Below are 17,072 nucleotides of genomic sequence, written 5' to 3' on the forward strand. Positions count from 1 at the left end.
CTGGAATCTTCCAGGGATAATTCTTATTGCCTCCTCCTCATTCTGGACCCTGCAAAGCCCCTTTCATCAGGTTCTGCAATGAAAGTCCAGCCATAGGAATTCCCAGGCATAATCCCTTCTCAGACAGGGTGTCTGTGAGGTGGTGCCACGGGGCACAGGCATATGTTGAAGGGGGAGACTAGGGTCACAGCTGCCACATCTTTGCCACAGGCCTCTCCCGAGCCTACTCCTGGGCCTCCTTAGAATCCTTGCTGCCGTGAGAATTGCAGGCTTCCTGGCCTTATGACAACACAAAGGGAAACAAGAAGTTTCCCTGGGGAACACAGGGTCCTGGGTCCAGATTGGAGAGGGCACAGGGCCAGGGACTCTGGCCAGACATAGGCCCAGGTCTGTGGCTGGCCAGCTGCGGCTGTGGGGCCCGGCATGTGTCTCAACATGGCCCTGGAGCTCTACATGGACCTGCTGTCAGCACCCTGCCGTGCCGTCTACATCTTCTCGAAGAAGCATGACATCCGGTTCAACTTTCAGTTTGTGGATCTGCTGAAAGGTCAGTTCCCACTGCTACCCGGCAGGCCTGGTCGTGGGGGAGGCAGGGCACACACATTGGGGTTTTTCTTTTTTTCTTGTTTTTTGATGGAGTTTCGCTCTGTTGCCCAGGCTGCAGTGCAGTGGCACCATCTCTGCTCACTGCAACCTCCACTGGGTTCAGGTGTGTCTCCTGCCTTAGCCTCCCAAGTAGTTGGGATTAGAGGTGCTCGCCAACACACCCAGCTAATTTTTTGTATTTTTAACAGGGGTTTCACCATGTGGACCAGGCTGGTCTCAAAATCTGAACCTCAAGTGATCTGCCCACCTCAGCCTCCAAAATGCTGGGATTACAGGCATAAGCCACCACGCCTAACCTGGTAGGGGCGTTTCTGAGGAGCAGAGACAGAGACAAGGGAATCACCCCAGAGGTCCCCAGGGAAAGAAAAGATGCCAGGGGCCTTGTAGGCTGCATCCCTGTCTAGCCTACCTTAGTCATTCCCCACTAATGACAGTCCCCACGCCGGAGATGAACAGGCTTTTTGAGGAGAAGGGGGAAAGAAGAGCATGTGGGACTCCCTGGGCTCCCACTAGGCACCCTGGCTTCCTTGTGGGAGTCTAGGACCTTGTGAACTCAGCACCTGCCCGCCACGTTGGCAAAGGGGGCAGAAGAGCAGTCTGTCTACACCCGTCTTCCCCAGTGTTCAGAACGGCTCAGGGCTCCACTGACCCCGAGTGAGGGTCAGATGGGTGGGCTCCAACTCCATCCTGAGCACAGAGGGGCTCCAAAACCTCAACCTGCAAAAGCAGAAGCCTCTAGAACACAGAGGAAGAGACAGGAAAGCTTTGGAAATTAATGGGGTGTAAGTGGAACCCCCAACGGGAAGTAGCTGGTCCAGGAAGAGTTTCAATTCCTGCCCCCGCATCAGGTTCCCTGTACAGATGACCCCGATTGTGTCTGAGAGGCTTCCCTTTGGATGTCCAGCTGTGTGCTGGGCCTGGCTTCCTTAAAGAGGGGACAGAGGAGTGAGGGCGATGGGAGTGAGGATGGGACTCCGTCCCTCAGGGCTTCGGGTGATTCAACGGCTGTGGCTTCAGATCCAGCTTTGGGGGTGGGCCCAAAACTGGAGGCCTCCCCCAAGCTGGGGGAAGCTGGAGGGGGAGGCCTCCAGCTTCTGGGCCAAAGGGTCGTCCTGGTCCTTGGACACAGGTAGGAGGCACGGGAGTCACCAAACCTAGAGTAGAGTAGGCTGGGAGCCAGCAGTTCTGATCCCAGTCCGGTTCTGCAACTGCCTTGCCCTGTGACCTGGGGTGAGACGCGATGTCCCTCTGGGCCTCAGTTCCCTCTTCTTGAGAAAATAGAGAGGGAAGCATTTGTGTCTCTGGGAGTCTCAGTACTCTCTCCCCTGGAGTCCCACAGCCTCAGACCTTCCCTGCCCCTCCCAGGTCACCACCACAGCAAAGAATACATTGACATCAACCCCCTCAGGAAGCTGCCCAGCCTCAAAGATGGGAAATTTATCTTAACTGAAAGGTAAGTCTTCCCCAGGGCCCTTGCACCATCTGTCTCTGCTCCTCCTGGGAGACACGGTGCAAGCATTTATCTATTTCACCATGGAAAACCTCACACATACACTAAAGGAGACTGAATACTAACTAATGAGGGGCATGAGGAACCCCACAAACCCATTGTCCAGCTCCGACTGTTGCCAACTTGGGGTCCATTTTACATCATTTCTGTTCCCCTGCTTTCCAGATACCCCATCATTCCAGTCATAAATGTTTAGGGGCCAGCTCACACCTGTAATCCCAGCACTTTGGGAGACTGAAGCGGGTGGATGGCCGGAGCTCAGGAGTTCAAGACCAGCCTAGCCTGAACAACATGCCAAAACCCCCATCTCTACAACAAATATAAAAATTCACCAGCGTGGTGGCCCACACCTGTAGTCCCAGCTGCTCAGGAGGCTGAGGTGGAAAGATTGCTTGAACCTGGGAGACAGAGGTTGCAGTGAGCCAAGATTGAGCCACTGCACTTCAGCCTGGGCAACAGGGCGAGACCCCATCTCAAAAATAAAAATAAGTAAGTAAATAAATCAATCAAATGTTTAGGAACATACCTCTCAGAGATAAGAGTTCTTTTTTTTTTTTTTTTTTTTTTGAGGCGGAGTCTCGCTCTGTCGCCGAGACTGGAGTACAGTGGCGCAATCTCGGCTCACTGCAAGCTCCACCTCCCGGGTTCACGCCATTCTCCTGCCTCAGCCTCCTGAGTAGCTGGGACTACAGGCGCCTGCCACCTCGCCCGGCTAGTTTTTTGTACTTTTAGTAGAGACGGGGTTTCACCATGTTAGCCAGGATGGTCTCGATCTCCTGACCTCGTGATCCGCCCGTCTCGGCCTCCCAAAGTGCTGGGATTACAGGCTTGAGCCACCGCACCCGGCCAAGAGTTCTTTAAAAAAAAAAAAAAAAAAAAAGGCAACAGGCTGGGCATGGTGGCTTACGCCTATAATCCCAGCACTTTGAGAGGCTGACACGGGAGGATCGCTTGAGGCCAGGAGTTCATGACTGCAGTGAACTCTGACTGCGCCACTGCACTCCAGCCTGGGCTAGGAGAGAGGGTAGGATCACTACATTACCATTAAGATACCTCACAAAATTAACAATAATTCCTGGATTTCATCTAATGTCTGGCTCCTGTTCAAAACTCTCTGATTATCTCCTAAATATTTTCTTGGCAGTTTGTTTGGATCAGGATCCAAACAAGTTCTGAATCTTGTAGCCGGTTGCTATCTCTCCCGCCACTCTCTAATGAACAGCTCTCTCCATACCCTGACCTTTTTACCTTGGCAAGGTTGCTATTGATGATAATAAAGGAACCCTTGTCCTGTGGAGGTTCCCACACCAGCCATCAATCAGCAAGGCCTAGGACACCCCTCCGAAGCATATCTCCCCTCCGTCGCCTTCCCTCTGTCCCCATGGCCTCCACCATTCCCAGACACCACAACCTTCCCAATACTTGCTGGCCCCTGTTGTCCATTCTGCCCCCTCGGGCTCACCCTCCATCCAGCACCAGAGAGATGGATCCTGTCATGCCCCGGCTTATATAACACCTAATCTTACGGATTAAGTCCATAACCTCCTTGCATCTCCTGGGGCTACCCTCTGTGGCCTCCACAGTGTCTCTTGCTGCCTCACCACTCCCCAACCACCCCCACCCTCCTTCCAGTGGCACCCACCTACTCTCCATTCTTCAGATTCACCTTGCTGCCCTTACCCTGGTATTTCAGCACGTGTTTTTCTTCGTTGGTTTTTTGAGACAGAGTCTTGCTTTGTGGCCCAGACTGGAGTGCAGTGGCACAATCTTGGCTCACTACAACCTCTGCCTCCCAGGTTCAAGTGACTCCCGTGCCTCAGCCTCCCAAGTAGCTGGGATTACAGGTGTGTGTCACCACACCCAGCTAATTTTTGTATTTTCATTTTAGTAGAGACAGGGTTTCACCATGTTGGCCAGGCTGGTCTCCAACTCCTGACCTCAAGGGATCTGCCTGCCCTTGGCCTCCCAGAGTGCCAGGATCACATGTGTGAGCCATCGTGCCTGGCCTGTTTCTGTTTTGAAAAAGGATCTTGCTCTTTCACCCAAGCTGGAGTGCAGTGGTGTGATCTTGGCTCGCTGCAGCCTCAGATTCTTGGACTTAAGCGATCCACCCGCCTCAGCATCCTGATATGACACGTGTTGTTCCCCTTGCTGGCCTACTCTTTGTTATACCACCAGCCCCCAACTCCTACTCACCCTGCAGGGCTCCTTCCCTGCCCTTACTGACTGTCAGACAGACAGCTCTGGTGAAGGCTTTCCCAGGGCCATTTGGGCTTCTCCTTGCTCTGGAAGCCCCAGCAGTTGGGCCCAGGGCATATTGGGGTGGTTGATGTATTGGCACTCAGGAAGGCAAGGGCAGTGCCCCTGACCAGCCCTTTTTGCAGTGTGGCCATCCTCTACTACCTGTGCCGCAAGTACAGCGCTCCATCACACTGGTACCCGCCAGACCTGCACGTACGTGCCAGTGTGGATGAGTTCATGGCTTGGCAACACGCGGCCTTTCAGCTGCCCATGAAGAAGATAGTCTGGCTCAAGGTGAGCAGGAGCACTTCCGGGGCCTGGGGGACAAGGGCACAAGGGAGTCAGGGAGGCTGGAGGCCAGTTCTGGTCCTGCTGATTGCCGGTGAACTCTAGTAAGTAAGTCTCCCTCCCTCTCTCGGCCTCATTTCCTCAGCTCCTTCTCCTGCCTGCCTTACGGAGCTGTCAGGAGTGTGGACTGAAACAATGCGCATGAAAGAGTCTTATTAGGGTGAGGGAAGGGCATACAGGAGGGGCTGATATGACTCACCCAGGACAGCATTCGAGGCATTTCATTCTGAACTAGAGAATCTCAGCATCGAAAGGCCCACAGAAGGCCAGGTGTTGTGCTCACGCCTGTAATCCCAATACTTTGGGAGGCCAAGGCAGGTGGATCACTTGAGGTCAGGAGTTCAAGACCTACCTGTCCAACATTGTGAAACACTGTCTCTACCAAAAATACAAAAAAAAATTAGCAAGTGTGGTGGTGGGCACCTGTAATCCTAGCTACTCAGGAGGCTGAGGCAGGAGAATCGCTTAAACCAGGCAAGTGGAGGTTGCAGTGAGCTGAGATCATGCCGCTGCACTCCAACCTGTGTGACAAAGTGAGACTCCATCTCAAAAAAAAAAAAAAAAAAAAGCTCATAGAAAATTTGAAGATGGCCAGGCGCAGTGGCTCATGCCTGTAATCTCAGCACTTTGGGAGGCCAAGGCGGGCGGATCACAAGGTTGGGACTTCGAGAACAGCCTGGCCAACATGGTGAAACCCCATCTCTACTAAAAATACAAAAGTTGGCCGGGCGCGGTGGCTCAAGTCTGTAATCCCAGCACTTTGGGAGGCCGAGACGGGTGGATCACGAGGTCAGGAGATCGAGACCATCCTGAATAACATGGTGAAACCCCGTCTCTACTAAAAAATACAAAAAACTAGCTGGGAGAGGTGGCGGGCACCTGTAGTCCCAGCTACACAGGAGGCTGAGGCAGGAGAATGGCGTAAACCTGGGAGGCGGAGCTTGCAGTGAGCTGAGATCCGGCCACTGCACTCCAGCCCAGGCGACAGAGCAAGACTCCGTCTCAAAAAAAAAAAAAAAAAAAAAGTTACCCGGGCATGGTGGCACGTGCCTGTAATCCCCGCTACTCCAGAGGCTGAGGTAGGAGAATCTCTTGTAACCAGCAGGTGGAGGTTGTGGTGAGCTGAGATCCCGCCACTGCACTTCAGTATGGGCAACAGAGTGAGACTCCGTCTCAAAAACAAAACAAAAAAAAAGAAAAAAGAAAATTTGAAGATGACAAATAACCAATACATGTGTCTCTACATCGAATTCTATGCCTGTGACAGGCATCACTAATCAGTCACAGGACTTATACCTGCTGAGCTCCCCAAATCCTTGTGAACACATGGTTCCCAGCAACTTCCACCAATCAGAACTGCTAAAAGAGGTGAAACTACTTTATGTCCTGGGAACTGTCCAGTATCTATCCAGCAGACAAGAGTACAGAGACCTGGCAGAGCAGGTGGCCCTGGAGTGCAGCCTCCTCTTCCCTCCTCTTCCCAACCCTGGCCAGTTGCTGATTCCAAAGATAACAGGCGAGGAAGTTTCAGCTGAGAAGATGGAACATGCAGTGGAAGAGGTGAAGAACAGCCTGCGGCTCTTTGAGGCGTATTTTCTGCAGGATAAGATGTTCCTCACCGGGGACCAAATCTCACTGGCTGACTTGGTGGCCGTGGTGGAGATGATGCAGGTGTGGGATGGGGTGGAGGAGGGTTAGACCTTGGGCAGAGGTGGGAATCCTCTGTGATCAGTGGGGCCATCACTTGAGGATAGGCTGGAGAGGCGGGAAAGGCAGGTAGAGTTGCCATAGGGGTTGTGGGAGCCAGGTCTGGGGGCCTGAACTCAATCTGGGGGCAACAGGAAGCACAGAATGTTATCAATCAGGGAGGATCACAGTTCTCCACATTTGACAAAGATTCTTCGGTGTGGGAGGAGCTGGAGGGTGAGCCTGGGATAGAGAAGAACACTGCATTTCCTGGTCAATCCACCAGCATCCCAGATACTGCCTCCTCTTGCTGGACTCTCCAGGAAATGTTCACTGGCCCCTGGGGTTCCTTCTGGCCCTGCCTCATTCCCAGAGCTCCAGACAGACAGCTATGGAGGACAGTTCTCCTGGCTGGGTCTGAGGGGCATCCACTGTGCATTTGGAGGCACACCTGAGTGTGGGGCATTTATGTGGCCTCTCCATGCAGGGGAGGGTGACCAGTTCTGCCTCTCAAGACACTGGCCAGGGTCTAAACTGGCCATCCTGCACACCAGCTAAGGCACTGCACACTGACCGAAGAGACTAATTTTCATATCAGCCAGAGCTATGCCCAGGAGGAGGCACCTGGGATCCTGGTGGCTTGGCCAGGAAATGCAGTGTTCCTTTCCTTATCCCAGAGATCTCTGGCTGATATGAAAATTAGTCTCTTTGGCCTGTTTGCAGTGCAGACCAGCACCAGGAAAACTCATTCTGGCCTGCCCCGAGGGCTCAGACATATGCTTTGCCCCCACCCCTTACATTTCACCCACCACCCACCCCTTCTTGGGCTTCCCAAAGACCTTGGGTGCAAGGCCAAAGTCCAGGGTAGACTGTCTTAGTGAGCCAGCCAAATTCCGAGGTAGACTGTCTTAGTGAGCCAGCCAAACTGCAGGGTAGGCTGCTTGCCAGGTCTCCCATTCTAGCCCCTGAGCCTGATCATAGTGGGAGGCTAAACATGGGGAAAAAAACCTGAGTTCTCTCCCTCATGCACATATACACCCCTGGGATAAGGGGTTTCCTTGGAAGAAGGCAGAATTCATGGGAGGTCGCAGGCTGGAGAAGTGGGAGCTGCCTGGGCCGGGAGCCCTCTCAGCATGGTCCAGAAAGCTTAGAGCAAGAAGACCAGTGACCAGAGACCCTGGGGGATTCCGGATCCTCCATCCCCATGTACATCTATTACATAGTCTGTGACCCCTTGCTCAGGCCTTGGGGGTCAGCAGCCTATTTCTTTGCAGAGGCAGATGTTGGAGGCAGGGGCCTGAGGCTGTGGGAGAGGACTCAGGTGGGGCTGGTCCCCAGGCTGACCAGATCTTCCTCTTTGTCTATCCACAGCCCATGGCAGCCAACTATAATGTCTTCCTCAGCAGCTCCAAGCTAGCTGAGTGGCGCATGCGGGTGGAGCTGAATATTGGTTCTGGCCTCTTTAAGGAGGCCCATGATCGACTAATGCAGTTGGCCGACTGGGACTTTTCAACATTGGATCCAATGGTCACACAGAAAATCTGTGAGTTTCGGGAGAAGTACTTGTGATCCTAAGGCCTGGCTGGCTCAACAATCTGAGCCACCTTCCTTAAAGGAAATGCTAAAAAAGAAACCTCTTCTTTGCCTAATAAAGAGCTGGAACAACCATCACAGCTGCTGAGCAACAGATAGTTGGCATATGCACAGGGTCTGATGTGGGAGTGGGTGGTAGTTATAGATCCTTCCAGTTTCCAAAAAGAATTTTAAAAGTAAAGGGTTTAGGCCGGGCGCGGTGGCTCAAGCCTGTAATCCCAGCACTTTGGGAGGCCGAGACGGGCGGATCATGAGGTCAGGAGATCGAGACCATCCTGGCTAATACGGTGAAAACCCCGTCTCTACTAAAAAATACAAAAAACTAGCCGGGCGACGAGGCAGGCGCCTATAGTCCCAGCTACTCGGGAGGCTGAGACAGGAGAATGGCGTGAACCCGGGAGGCGGAGCTTGCAGTGAGCTGAGAGTCGGCCACTGCACTCCAGCCTGGGCGGCAGAGCAAGACTCCGTGTCAAAAAAAAAAAAAAAAAAAGAAGTAAAGGGTTTAATATGGTTACATTGTCAATAATAATAGTTGGTGACTTCAATACTCCACTTTCTTTCTCTTTTTTTTTTTTTGTATTTTTTTTCTGTCACTCAGGCTGGAGTGCAGTGGCACAATCTGGGCTCACTGCAATCTCTACCTCCCAGGTTCAGGTGATCGTCCTGCCTCCCGAGTAGCTGCGATTACAGGCACACACCACCACACCCAACTAATTTTTTTTTTTTTTTTTTTTTTTTTTTTGTATTTTTCTCAAACTCCTGAGCTCAGGCAAATTGCCCGCCTCAGCCTCCCAAAGTGTTGGGATTAGGGGTGTGAGCCACTGTGCCTGGCCCCCACTTTCAGTAATGGATAGAAAAACTACAGAAGACCATCAAAGAAATAGAGGACTTGAAAAGCACTATAAACCCCAATTGTGCACACTAGACATGAACAGAACATTCCACCTGACAAGAGCAGAATAAGCATTCTTTTAAAGAGCATATGGAATATTTTCCAGTATAGAGCATATAATTGGTCCTAAGTCTCAAATTTAAGAAGACTGAAATCATGCAAAGTATGTTCTCTGGACACAGTGGAATAAAGTTAAAAATCAAGAACAGAAGGAAAACTGGAAAATTCACAAGCACATAGAAATTAAACAGCACACTCTTAAACAACCAGTGGGAAATGAAATCACAAGAGAAATTAAAAAGTATCTTGGGCTGGGCGTGGTGGCTCAAGCCTGTAATCCCAGCACTTTGGGAGGCCGAGTCGGGCGGATCACGAGGTCAGGAGATCGAGACCATCCTGGCTAACACGGTGAAACCGTGTCTACTAAAAAATACAAAAAACTAGCCGGGCAAGGTGGCGGGCGCCTATAGTCCCAGCTACTCAGGAGGCTGAGGCAGGAGACCCGGGAGGCGGAGCTTGCAGTCAGTGGAGATCGCGCCACTGCACTCCAGCCTGGGCAACAGAGCGAGACTCCGTCTCAAAAAAAAAAAAAAATGTAGGTAGCAGCTTTGAAAAAATCAACAAAAATTGGCAAACCTTTAGTTAGAACAGCTAAGTGAAAAAATAAGACTCAAATTATTCACCAAGAAAGTGGAAGATGGGTACAATGGCTCACACCTGTAATCCCAGCACTTTGGGAGGCTGAGGCAGCAGGATCACTTGAGGCCAGGAGATTGAGACTAGCCTGGGCAACATAGTGAAACTTGTTTCTACAAAAAGATGTATTTTTTTAATTAGCTGGGAGGCAAGGCCCAGTGGTTCATGCCTGTAATTCCGGCATTTTGGGAGGGCGAGGAGGGCGAATCACCTGATGTCAGGAGTTTGAAACCAGCCTGGCCAACATGGTGAAACCCCTGTCTCTACTAAAAATAAAAAATGAGCTGGGCATGGTGGCGGGCACCTGTAATCCCTGCTACTCGGGAGGCTGAGGCAGGAGAATCACTTGAACCGGAGAATCAGAGGTTGCAGTGAGCCGAGATCACACCACTGCACTCCACCCTGGGTGACAAGAGCGAAACTCCGTCTCAAAAATAAATAAATAAGAAAGAAAGAAAAATTAGCTGAGTGTGTTGGTGCATGCCTGCAGTCCTAGCTAATTCGGTGACTGAGGTGGGAGGATCACTTTAGCCAGGAATTCAAAGTTACATTGAGCTATGACTGCACCACTGTACTCCAGCCTGGGTAACACAGGAAAACCTAATCGCAAAAAATGAAAAAAAAAAAAAAAAAACAGACACCAGGAAGAAAGAAAATGGACACATCACTACTGGTATTAGAGAAGTACAAAGATTTATAAAGAAATACTATGAGTAATTGTATGTGAACAAATGAGATAACCTTGATGAAATGAGAAAATTTTAGCGACATAAAATCTACTGAAACTGATTTAGAAAGAAAGATACAATTTTAATAGGACTGTAACAAATAAAAAGATTAAATATTAATTTTTTAAAATTCCTAAAAAGAAAAGCCCAGGACCAGATGGCTTCACTGATGAATTCAACCAAAAGCTTGAAGAACTAACACAAAGCCTTCACAAACTCTTCCAAAAAATAGAACAGGAAGAAACATTTTTCAACTCGTTCTATGAAGCCAGAATTACTCTGATACCAAAGACAGAAAAAGACATTATAAGAAAATAAAGTTACAAAGCAATATCCTTATAAATATAGATGTAAAAATCCTCAGCAAAATATTAGCAAATCAAATTCAGCAGCATATTAAAAGGATTATACACCTTGACCAGGTAGGATTTATCCCAGGAATATAAATGTGGTTCAATGTACAAAAATCAATCAATGTAGCATACCATGCTAATAGAAAGTCACATGATCATCCTAATGCAGAGAAGGCATTTGACAAAATCTAACATCCTTTTATGATAAAATTACTCAGCAGATGAAGACTAGAAAGGAACTTCCTCAACCTGATAAAGAGCATCTATGAAAAACCTATAACTAACACCATACCTCATTCATTGTGAAAGATCGAGTGTTTCCCCTCTAAGATCAGAAACAGGACAAAAATGTTCATTCACACCACCTCTACTTATTAGGGGAATTAGGCAAAAAAAAAAAAAAAAAAAAAAAAAAAAAAAAAAGGAAGAAAAAGCATCCAGATCAGAAAGAAAGAAGTAAAACTATCTTTAGTCACAGATGACATTATAGGAACTTGCTTAAAAACCATTAGAGCTAATAAGCAAGTTCAGCAAGGTTGCAGGATACAAGATTAATATACAAAAATCAATAGTACACATTTGCAATAAAGGATCAAAAAATTAAAACAACATTTCCATTTACAATAGCATCAAAAAGAATAAAATACTTAGAATAAGTTTAACCAAAGAAAAGCAACACTTGAACACAGCAAACTATAATGTGCTGTTGAAAGAAATTAAAGAAACACCACCAAGCAATCTGACCTGAGAAAACATGCAGGTTCAACAGAATGAGTCCTGCTCCTCAGCAAGCACCCATCTTGTGTTCAAGCTGGGTCTGTGAGGCAAGTCTGGCAACATAGAGATGGACATGCAACCAAATCTGGAATGCAGATAAGGCCAAGGGAAGGTGGATCAATCATTGGAAACATTCAACAATCCATGGAAGAAATGTTAAAAATAGAAACTCAGGGTCTAATGAAGTTGAAAAATCTCTCCTCTTGGTAGTTCTATTGAAAACTGTTGAATGATTGGATAAAGTAAAACACAAGTATAAGGGATGATTAGGTAGCAATGAATGTGTAATAATTGTAAAAAGAGGGGCAAGTGCATACAAGGAAGTGTATGCTGCTGGGTTTCTGTTGAATTGTGCATGGAAGACCATCAGCAGTTCAAGTCAAAAAGCTTGTCTTGAGGGACTATGCCAGGCTCTGCAGTTCCAAATCTCATGAAGGAAGCTGTCTGCCCATTAGAAGCCTAGAGCCCAGAGGGACGGACTAGAGCAAATCCTCTCCCTCATGGAGCTAGATGGGAACATAAAACTACCTGATAGCATGCAATTTTACATCTCGTACCCTGTTTAATCCTCACAACCACCCTGATGAGTGCTAGTATTATCCCCATTTAGTAGATGAGAAAACAAGTTCTTCAAGGGGAAGGAATCTTCAGAGCAGCATATGAATGAGAGGCAGAACCAGAGTCAGGACCTGTATCTTGTCTTCTCCTTCCTAAAACTAGAAAAGTACCCACCACAGGCAGTGTTTTTGGTGCAGATGAATCAGTAGTGAACAAAATAGGCAAAAATTTCTACCTTTAGTGTTCATGTTATTGTGGAGGAAGACAAACAATAATCCCAGTAGAGAAGTAAAAAATTAGAATGTTTTGCTAAAAAGTCCTTAGGTGGGGTGTCATGATGTTGGTATCTTACGTTCAAAAAACAGTAAGTTGAAACTGGGGTTGCATATATTAGTGCTGTTGTACTAGTCCCTTCATTTTCTGGATTTTAAATGTTTTCATAATTTAAAAGTTGGGGGGAAACTTAAAGAAGACCTTAATAAATGGCAGGACATCCCATGTTCATGATTGGAAGGCATAGTAATGTTAAGATGTCAAATTCAACACAATCTGCATTAAAATTCCATTTGGCTTGTTTGTACAAACTGACAAATTGGCCCTAATATTCATGTGGAAATTAAAGTGACTCAGAATCTCCAAAATAGTTTTGAAAAAGAAAAAGTTGTAGGACTCATGCTTCCCAATTTCAAAACTTACTTCAAAGCTACTGTAATCAAGACATTGCCAATCAAACCACAATGAGATACCACTTCACACACTCTACGAGGGGTATAACAGAAAAGACAGATTAAAAGTATTGTTGAGGATGTGTGAAGAAATTGGAACCCTTGTGTGCTGCTGCTGAGAATGTAAAATGTATAGCCACTTGGGAAAACAGCTTGCGGTTCCTCCAAAAGTTAAACATATATATAATGTATATATAATATATTACGTATATATTACATTATATATATGAGTTTGGTTTCTTGTTTCTTTTTTTTTTTTTTTTTTTTTTTTTTTTGAGACAGATTCTTGCTCTGTCGCCCAGGCTAAAGTGCAGCGGTGCCATCTTGGCTCACTGCAACCTCCATCTCCTGGATTCAAGCAATTCTCCTGCCTCAGCCCCCTGAGTAGCTGGGATTATAGGCAGGCACCACCATGCCCAGCTAGCTTTTGCATTTTTAGTAGAGATGGGGTTTCATAATGTTGGCCAGGCTGGTCTCGAACTCCTGACCTCAGGTGATCCACCCAGCTTAGCCTCCCAAAGTGCTGGGATTACAAGCATGCGCCACTGTGCCCGGCCAACATAGAGTTACATTATCCAGCAACTACATTCCTAGGTATATACCCAAGACGACTGAAGACATACGTCCAGACAAAAACTTGCACATGAACGTTCATCACAGCAATTTTCACAATAGCTGAAAAGTAGAATCAATGCAAAAGTCCATCAACTGATGAATGGATAAACAGAACGTGGTGTATACATAAAATAGAATATAATTCAGCCATAAGAAGGGATGAAGTACTGTGATATGCTACAACATGGATGAATCTTGACAACATTATGCTAAATGAAAGAAGCCAGTCATAATAGGTGACATATTTCATTATTCCATTTGAGTGAAATGTCCAGAAGAGGCAAATACTTCCTGCCCACAGAGGTAGAAAGTAGATGAATGTTTACCAGGGGCTAGGAGAAGAGGGAAATGGGGAGTGACTGTTTAATGGGTACAGAGTTTCTCTTTGGGGTGATGAAAATGATCTAGAATTAGATCATTGTGATGGTGACAAAACTTTGTTAATATACTAAAAACCACTGAATTGACTTTAAACCAATTGAATTTTAAAGTATATTTTGAAAGAGTGGACATTATGGTATGTGAACTATACTTTATAATGAAAATATGATTGCATTGTTCAAAAGAGTATGGAAGGAAGCATACAAAAAATATGAAACATAAAGTATGGCTCTTTTTATTCTGAAGTGTAGAAATTGAACATTTTGTCTCAAGATACAAAACAAAAACAAAGAGAGCTAAAAGCCCTTCCATTCAGCCATCTTGGAGTAAGACCTACCACAGTCCAGTGCCTTTTACTCAGCCCCACAGCCTAGCCTATTGTTTTCATGAAACCCTGTAGCTTCCACTTCTGTTTGACTGTTGAGTGTAAAATTATGAGTGACCATATTGGGGGAAGGGAGGAATACTCCCCATAAAAGTATATCCTGGGGGCCTGAGGACAGACGTGGGCCCAGGTATCAGAACGTGATATGCCTACTTGTCCCTATCTCATTGTCCACACATGGGGCTTGGAAGGCAGCCATGTTTTATATGACGTGAGCTCCAACCGACGAGCTGATTGGCTTCTTCAACAAGAGCCCAGGTAGAGATTGGTGTCTAGAAGAGCCCATCAGATTCTAGGGAATCAGGCCTCTGGCAGTTGGGCACAGTGGCTCATGCCTGTAATCCCAGCACTTTGGGAGGCTGAGGTGGGCAGATCATCTGAATTCAGGAGTTCGAGACCAGCCTGACCAATATGGAGAAACCCTGTCTCTACCAAAAATACAAAAAATTAGCCAGGTGTGGTGGTGCATGCCTGTAATCCCAGCTACTCGGGAGGGTGAGGCAGGAGAATCGCTTGAACCCGGGAGGCAGAGGTTGTGGTGAGCTGAGATCATGCCACTGCACTACAGCCTGGGCAACAAAGAGCAAAACTCCGTCTCAAAAAAAAAAAAAGAGAATCAGCCCTTTGGCAGTGGAAACTCCCCTGAGAAGATGTCATAGGGTCCTCAGGGTCAGACACAGAGAGAAGGAGACATTGGGACAGAGAGAAGAGCCAAGGGAAAAAACGTGCCTTGCAGTCTATGAGGAACAGGGTGGCCCCCCGTGGCCTCCAGCCCAGGTTCTGGATCAAAGCTCCTCCAGGTTTAAGGCGCATTTGGATCGCCTGAGGATCTTATGAAAATACAGACTCTGTCTGATTCAGTAGGTCTGGGTTTAGGGGTGGGAGCCTGGTAGTATATTTCTAACAAGCTCCCAGGCAACGCTGCTGCTGCTGCTGATCTAATGACCACAGTTTGAGGCTGGACAGAGTGGCTCACACCCGTAATCCCAACACTTTGGGAGGACAAGGCAGGAGGGTCTCTTGAGGCTAGAACTGTGAGACCAGCCTGGGCAACATAGCAGGACCTCGTCTCTAAAAAACAAGAGAGAAGAAGAAGAAAAAGGAAAAAGAAGACCTCAACTAGAGTAGGAAGCAGCTAGGCCACATATCTCTTTAATGGAGAAAAGAGTTCTTTTCTTGAGTAAATTTGAGTGTAACCATGTTCCTTGTCAATGACAGTAACTTTAAATGTCAAGAATGTGAGAGAGGCCAGGGTCGGTGGATCACATCTTTGTAATCCCAGCACTTTGGGAGGCTGAGGTGGGAGAATCACACTTGAGCCCAGGAATTTGAGGCCACCCTGGGAAACAAAGTGCAACCCCATTTCTACAAAGTCAAAAAATCAGCCGAGCATGGTGACATGCTCTGGTGGTCTGAGCTACACAGGAGGCTGAGGCAGAAGGATTGTTTGAGCCCAGGTCGAGGCTGCAGTAAGCTAAGTTTGCACCACTGCACTCACTCCAGCCTGGGCAACAGCAGGACCCTGTCTTAAAAAAAAAAAAAAAAAAAAAAGAATGTGAGAGACCAGGGGAAGGTGTGGCCCTGGGGTAGGGCTGGGAGACGGGAGAACAGCTGTTAGTGGCCACATCACTGCCCAGAGCAGACAGTGCCTTGTCCACCCTCATGAGCTCTTCGGACTCCTTGGACAGGACTGGCTACACAGGAAAATGTGGGGACCCTTATTTTTAAATTGTTAAGAATGTCAAGATGGCAACAGCAAAGCTTTAAACCAAGTGCATGGCCCTGCTGCGTTTGTAGGCCCACGAGGCAGGCAGACTGATATTCACGTCCTTGTATAGCCCCCTCCCCTTGAGTGTGGCTGGGGTCTGTGCTCTGTTGCTTGGAAGCAAGGCTTATCCCTAAGCCTTATTTTCAGGGAGGTGGATTTGAGAGCTGTTATCCTACCTCGTTGCTTGGTGCCCTGTGAATAAATCTTTTCTCTTTTGCAAAACTCGTGTCACGATAATTAATTTACTGTGCATGGACAGAACAGACCTGGTCTTGGCCAGTAACACCCACGAGGCTTTCTAGGAGACTACACAGCCAAGAGAGCACTGAGCAATGTTTGGGAGCATTCTGTCTAAATGACTTTTCTCTTTTTTCCAGGCCAGGCATGGTGGCTCATGCCTGTAATCCCAGTACTTTGAGAGGCTGAAGCTGGCAGATCACTTGAGGCCAGTCGTTCAAGACCAGCCTGGCCAACATGGTGAAACCTTGTCTCTACTAAAAATACAACAATTTGCTGAGCATGGTGGCACATACCTGAAATCCCAGCTACCTGAGTGGCTGAGGCACGAGAATCGCTTGAACTCGTGAGGCAGAGGTTGCAGTAAGCAGAGATTGCACCACTGCACTCCAGCCTGAGTGACAGAGAGAGGCTAAGTCAAAAAAAAAAAAAAAAAAAAAATCACATACACTTTCACTTTTATCTTGTTTTCTATAAATTAATAAATACAGCCTTTGTGAGTTGGTTTATGTGAGTCAGACCCAAAGAAAATGATGAGCCCTGAAACACGGACCAAATTAATTTTTTTTTTTTTTTAGGTGGAGTTACCCTCTTGTCACCCAGCCTGGAGTGCAATGGCTCAGTCTCGGCTCACTGCAACCTCTGCCTCTAGAGTTCAAGCAATTCTCCTGCCTCAGCCTCCCGAGTAGCTGGGATTACAGGTACATGCCAACACGCCCAGGTAATTTTTATATTTTTAGTAGAGACAAGGTTTCACCATGTTGGCCAGGCTGGTCTCAAACTCCTGAACTCAGGTGATCCACCTGCCTCAGCCTCCCAAGGTGTTGGGGTTACAGGCACGAGCCACCACTCGCACCCCAAATTAGGTTTTGAACTTGCAAGACAGGCTGAGCCTTGGACCAGAATCCTGACAGCTCCTCCTTGGGCCTCTGACTGAAGTTATCCAGAGGTGAGGATAAGGCAGCCATTGCCT

At 47.6% G+C, this 17,072-nt stretch overlaps 1 protein-coding gene across 1 annotated transcript; it reads left to right on the forward strand.

The window, feature by feature from the left end:
• Positions 1-435: 435 nt before the first annotated feature.
• Positions 436-7,960, forward strand: LOC104667423 (glutathione S-transferase theta-4-like). Its single transcript, XM_010369839.2, has 5 exons — positions 436-547; positions 1,972-2,059; positions 4,501-4,651; positions 6,200-6,376; positions 7,763-7,960. Exons 1-5 carry the CDS (start codon positions 436-438, stop codon positions 7,958-7,960), a joined length of 726 nt encoding a protein of 241 aa, XP_010368141.2.
• The last annotated feature ends 9,112 nt before the right edge of the window (positions 7,961-17,072 follow it).

This window comes from Rhinopithecus roxellana, chromosome 13 (genome assembly GCF_007565055.1).
Source record: "Rhinopithecus roxellana isolate Shanxi Qingling chromosome 13, ASM756505v1, whole genome shotgun sequence".
In the NCBI taxonomy this organism is placed as follows: Eukaryota; Metazoa; Chordata; class Mammalia; order Primates; family Cercopithecidae; genus Rhinopithecus; species Rhinopithecus roxellana.

Coding starts and splice junctions, on each gene's coding strand:
- LOC104667423 (XM_010369839.2), top strand. CDS start 436: ATGGCCCTGGAGCTCTACATGGACCTGCTGTCAGCACCCTGCCGTGCC. Junction 4,652..6,199: donor AGAAGATAGTCTGGCTCAAG/GTGAGCAGGAGC, acceptor AACCCTGGCCAG/TTGCTGATTCCAAAGATAAC. Junction 6,377..7,762: donor CCGTGGTGGAGATGATGCAG/GTGTGGGATGGG, acceptor GTCTATCCACAG/CCCATGGCAGCCAACTATAA.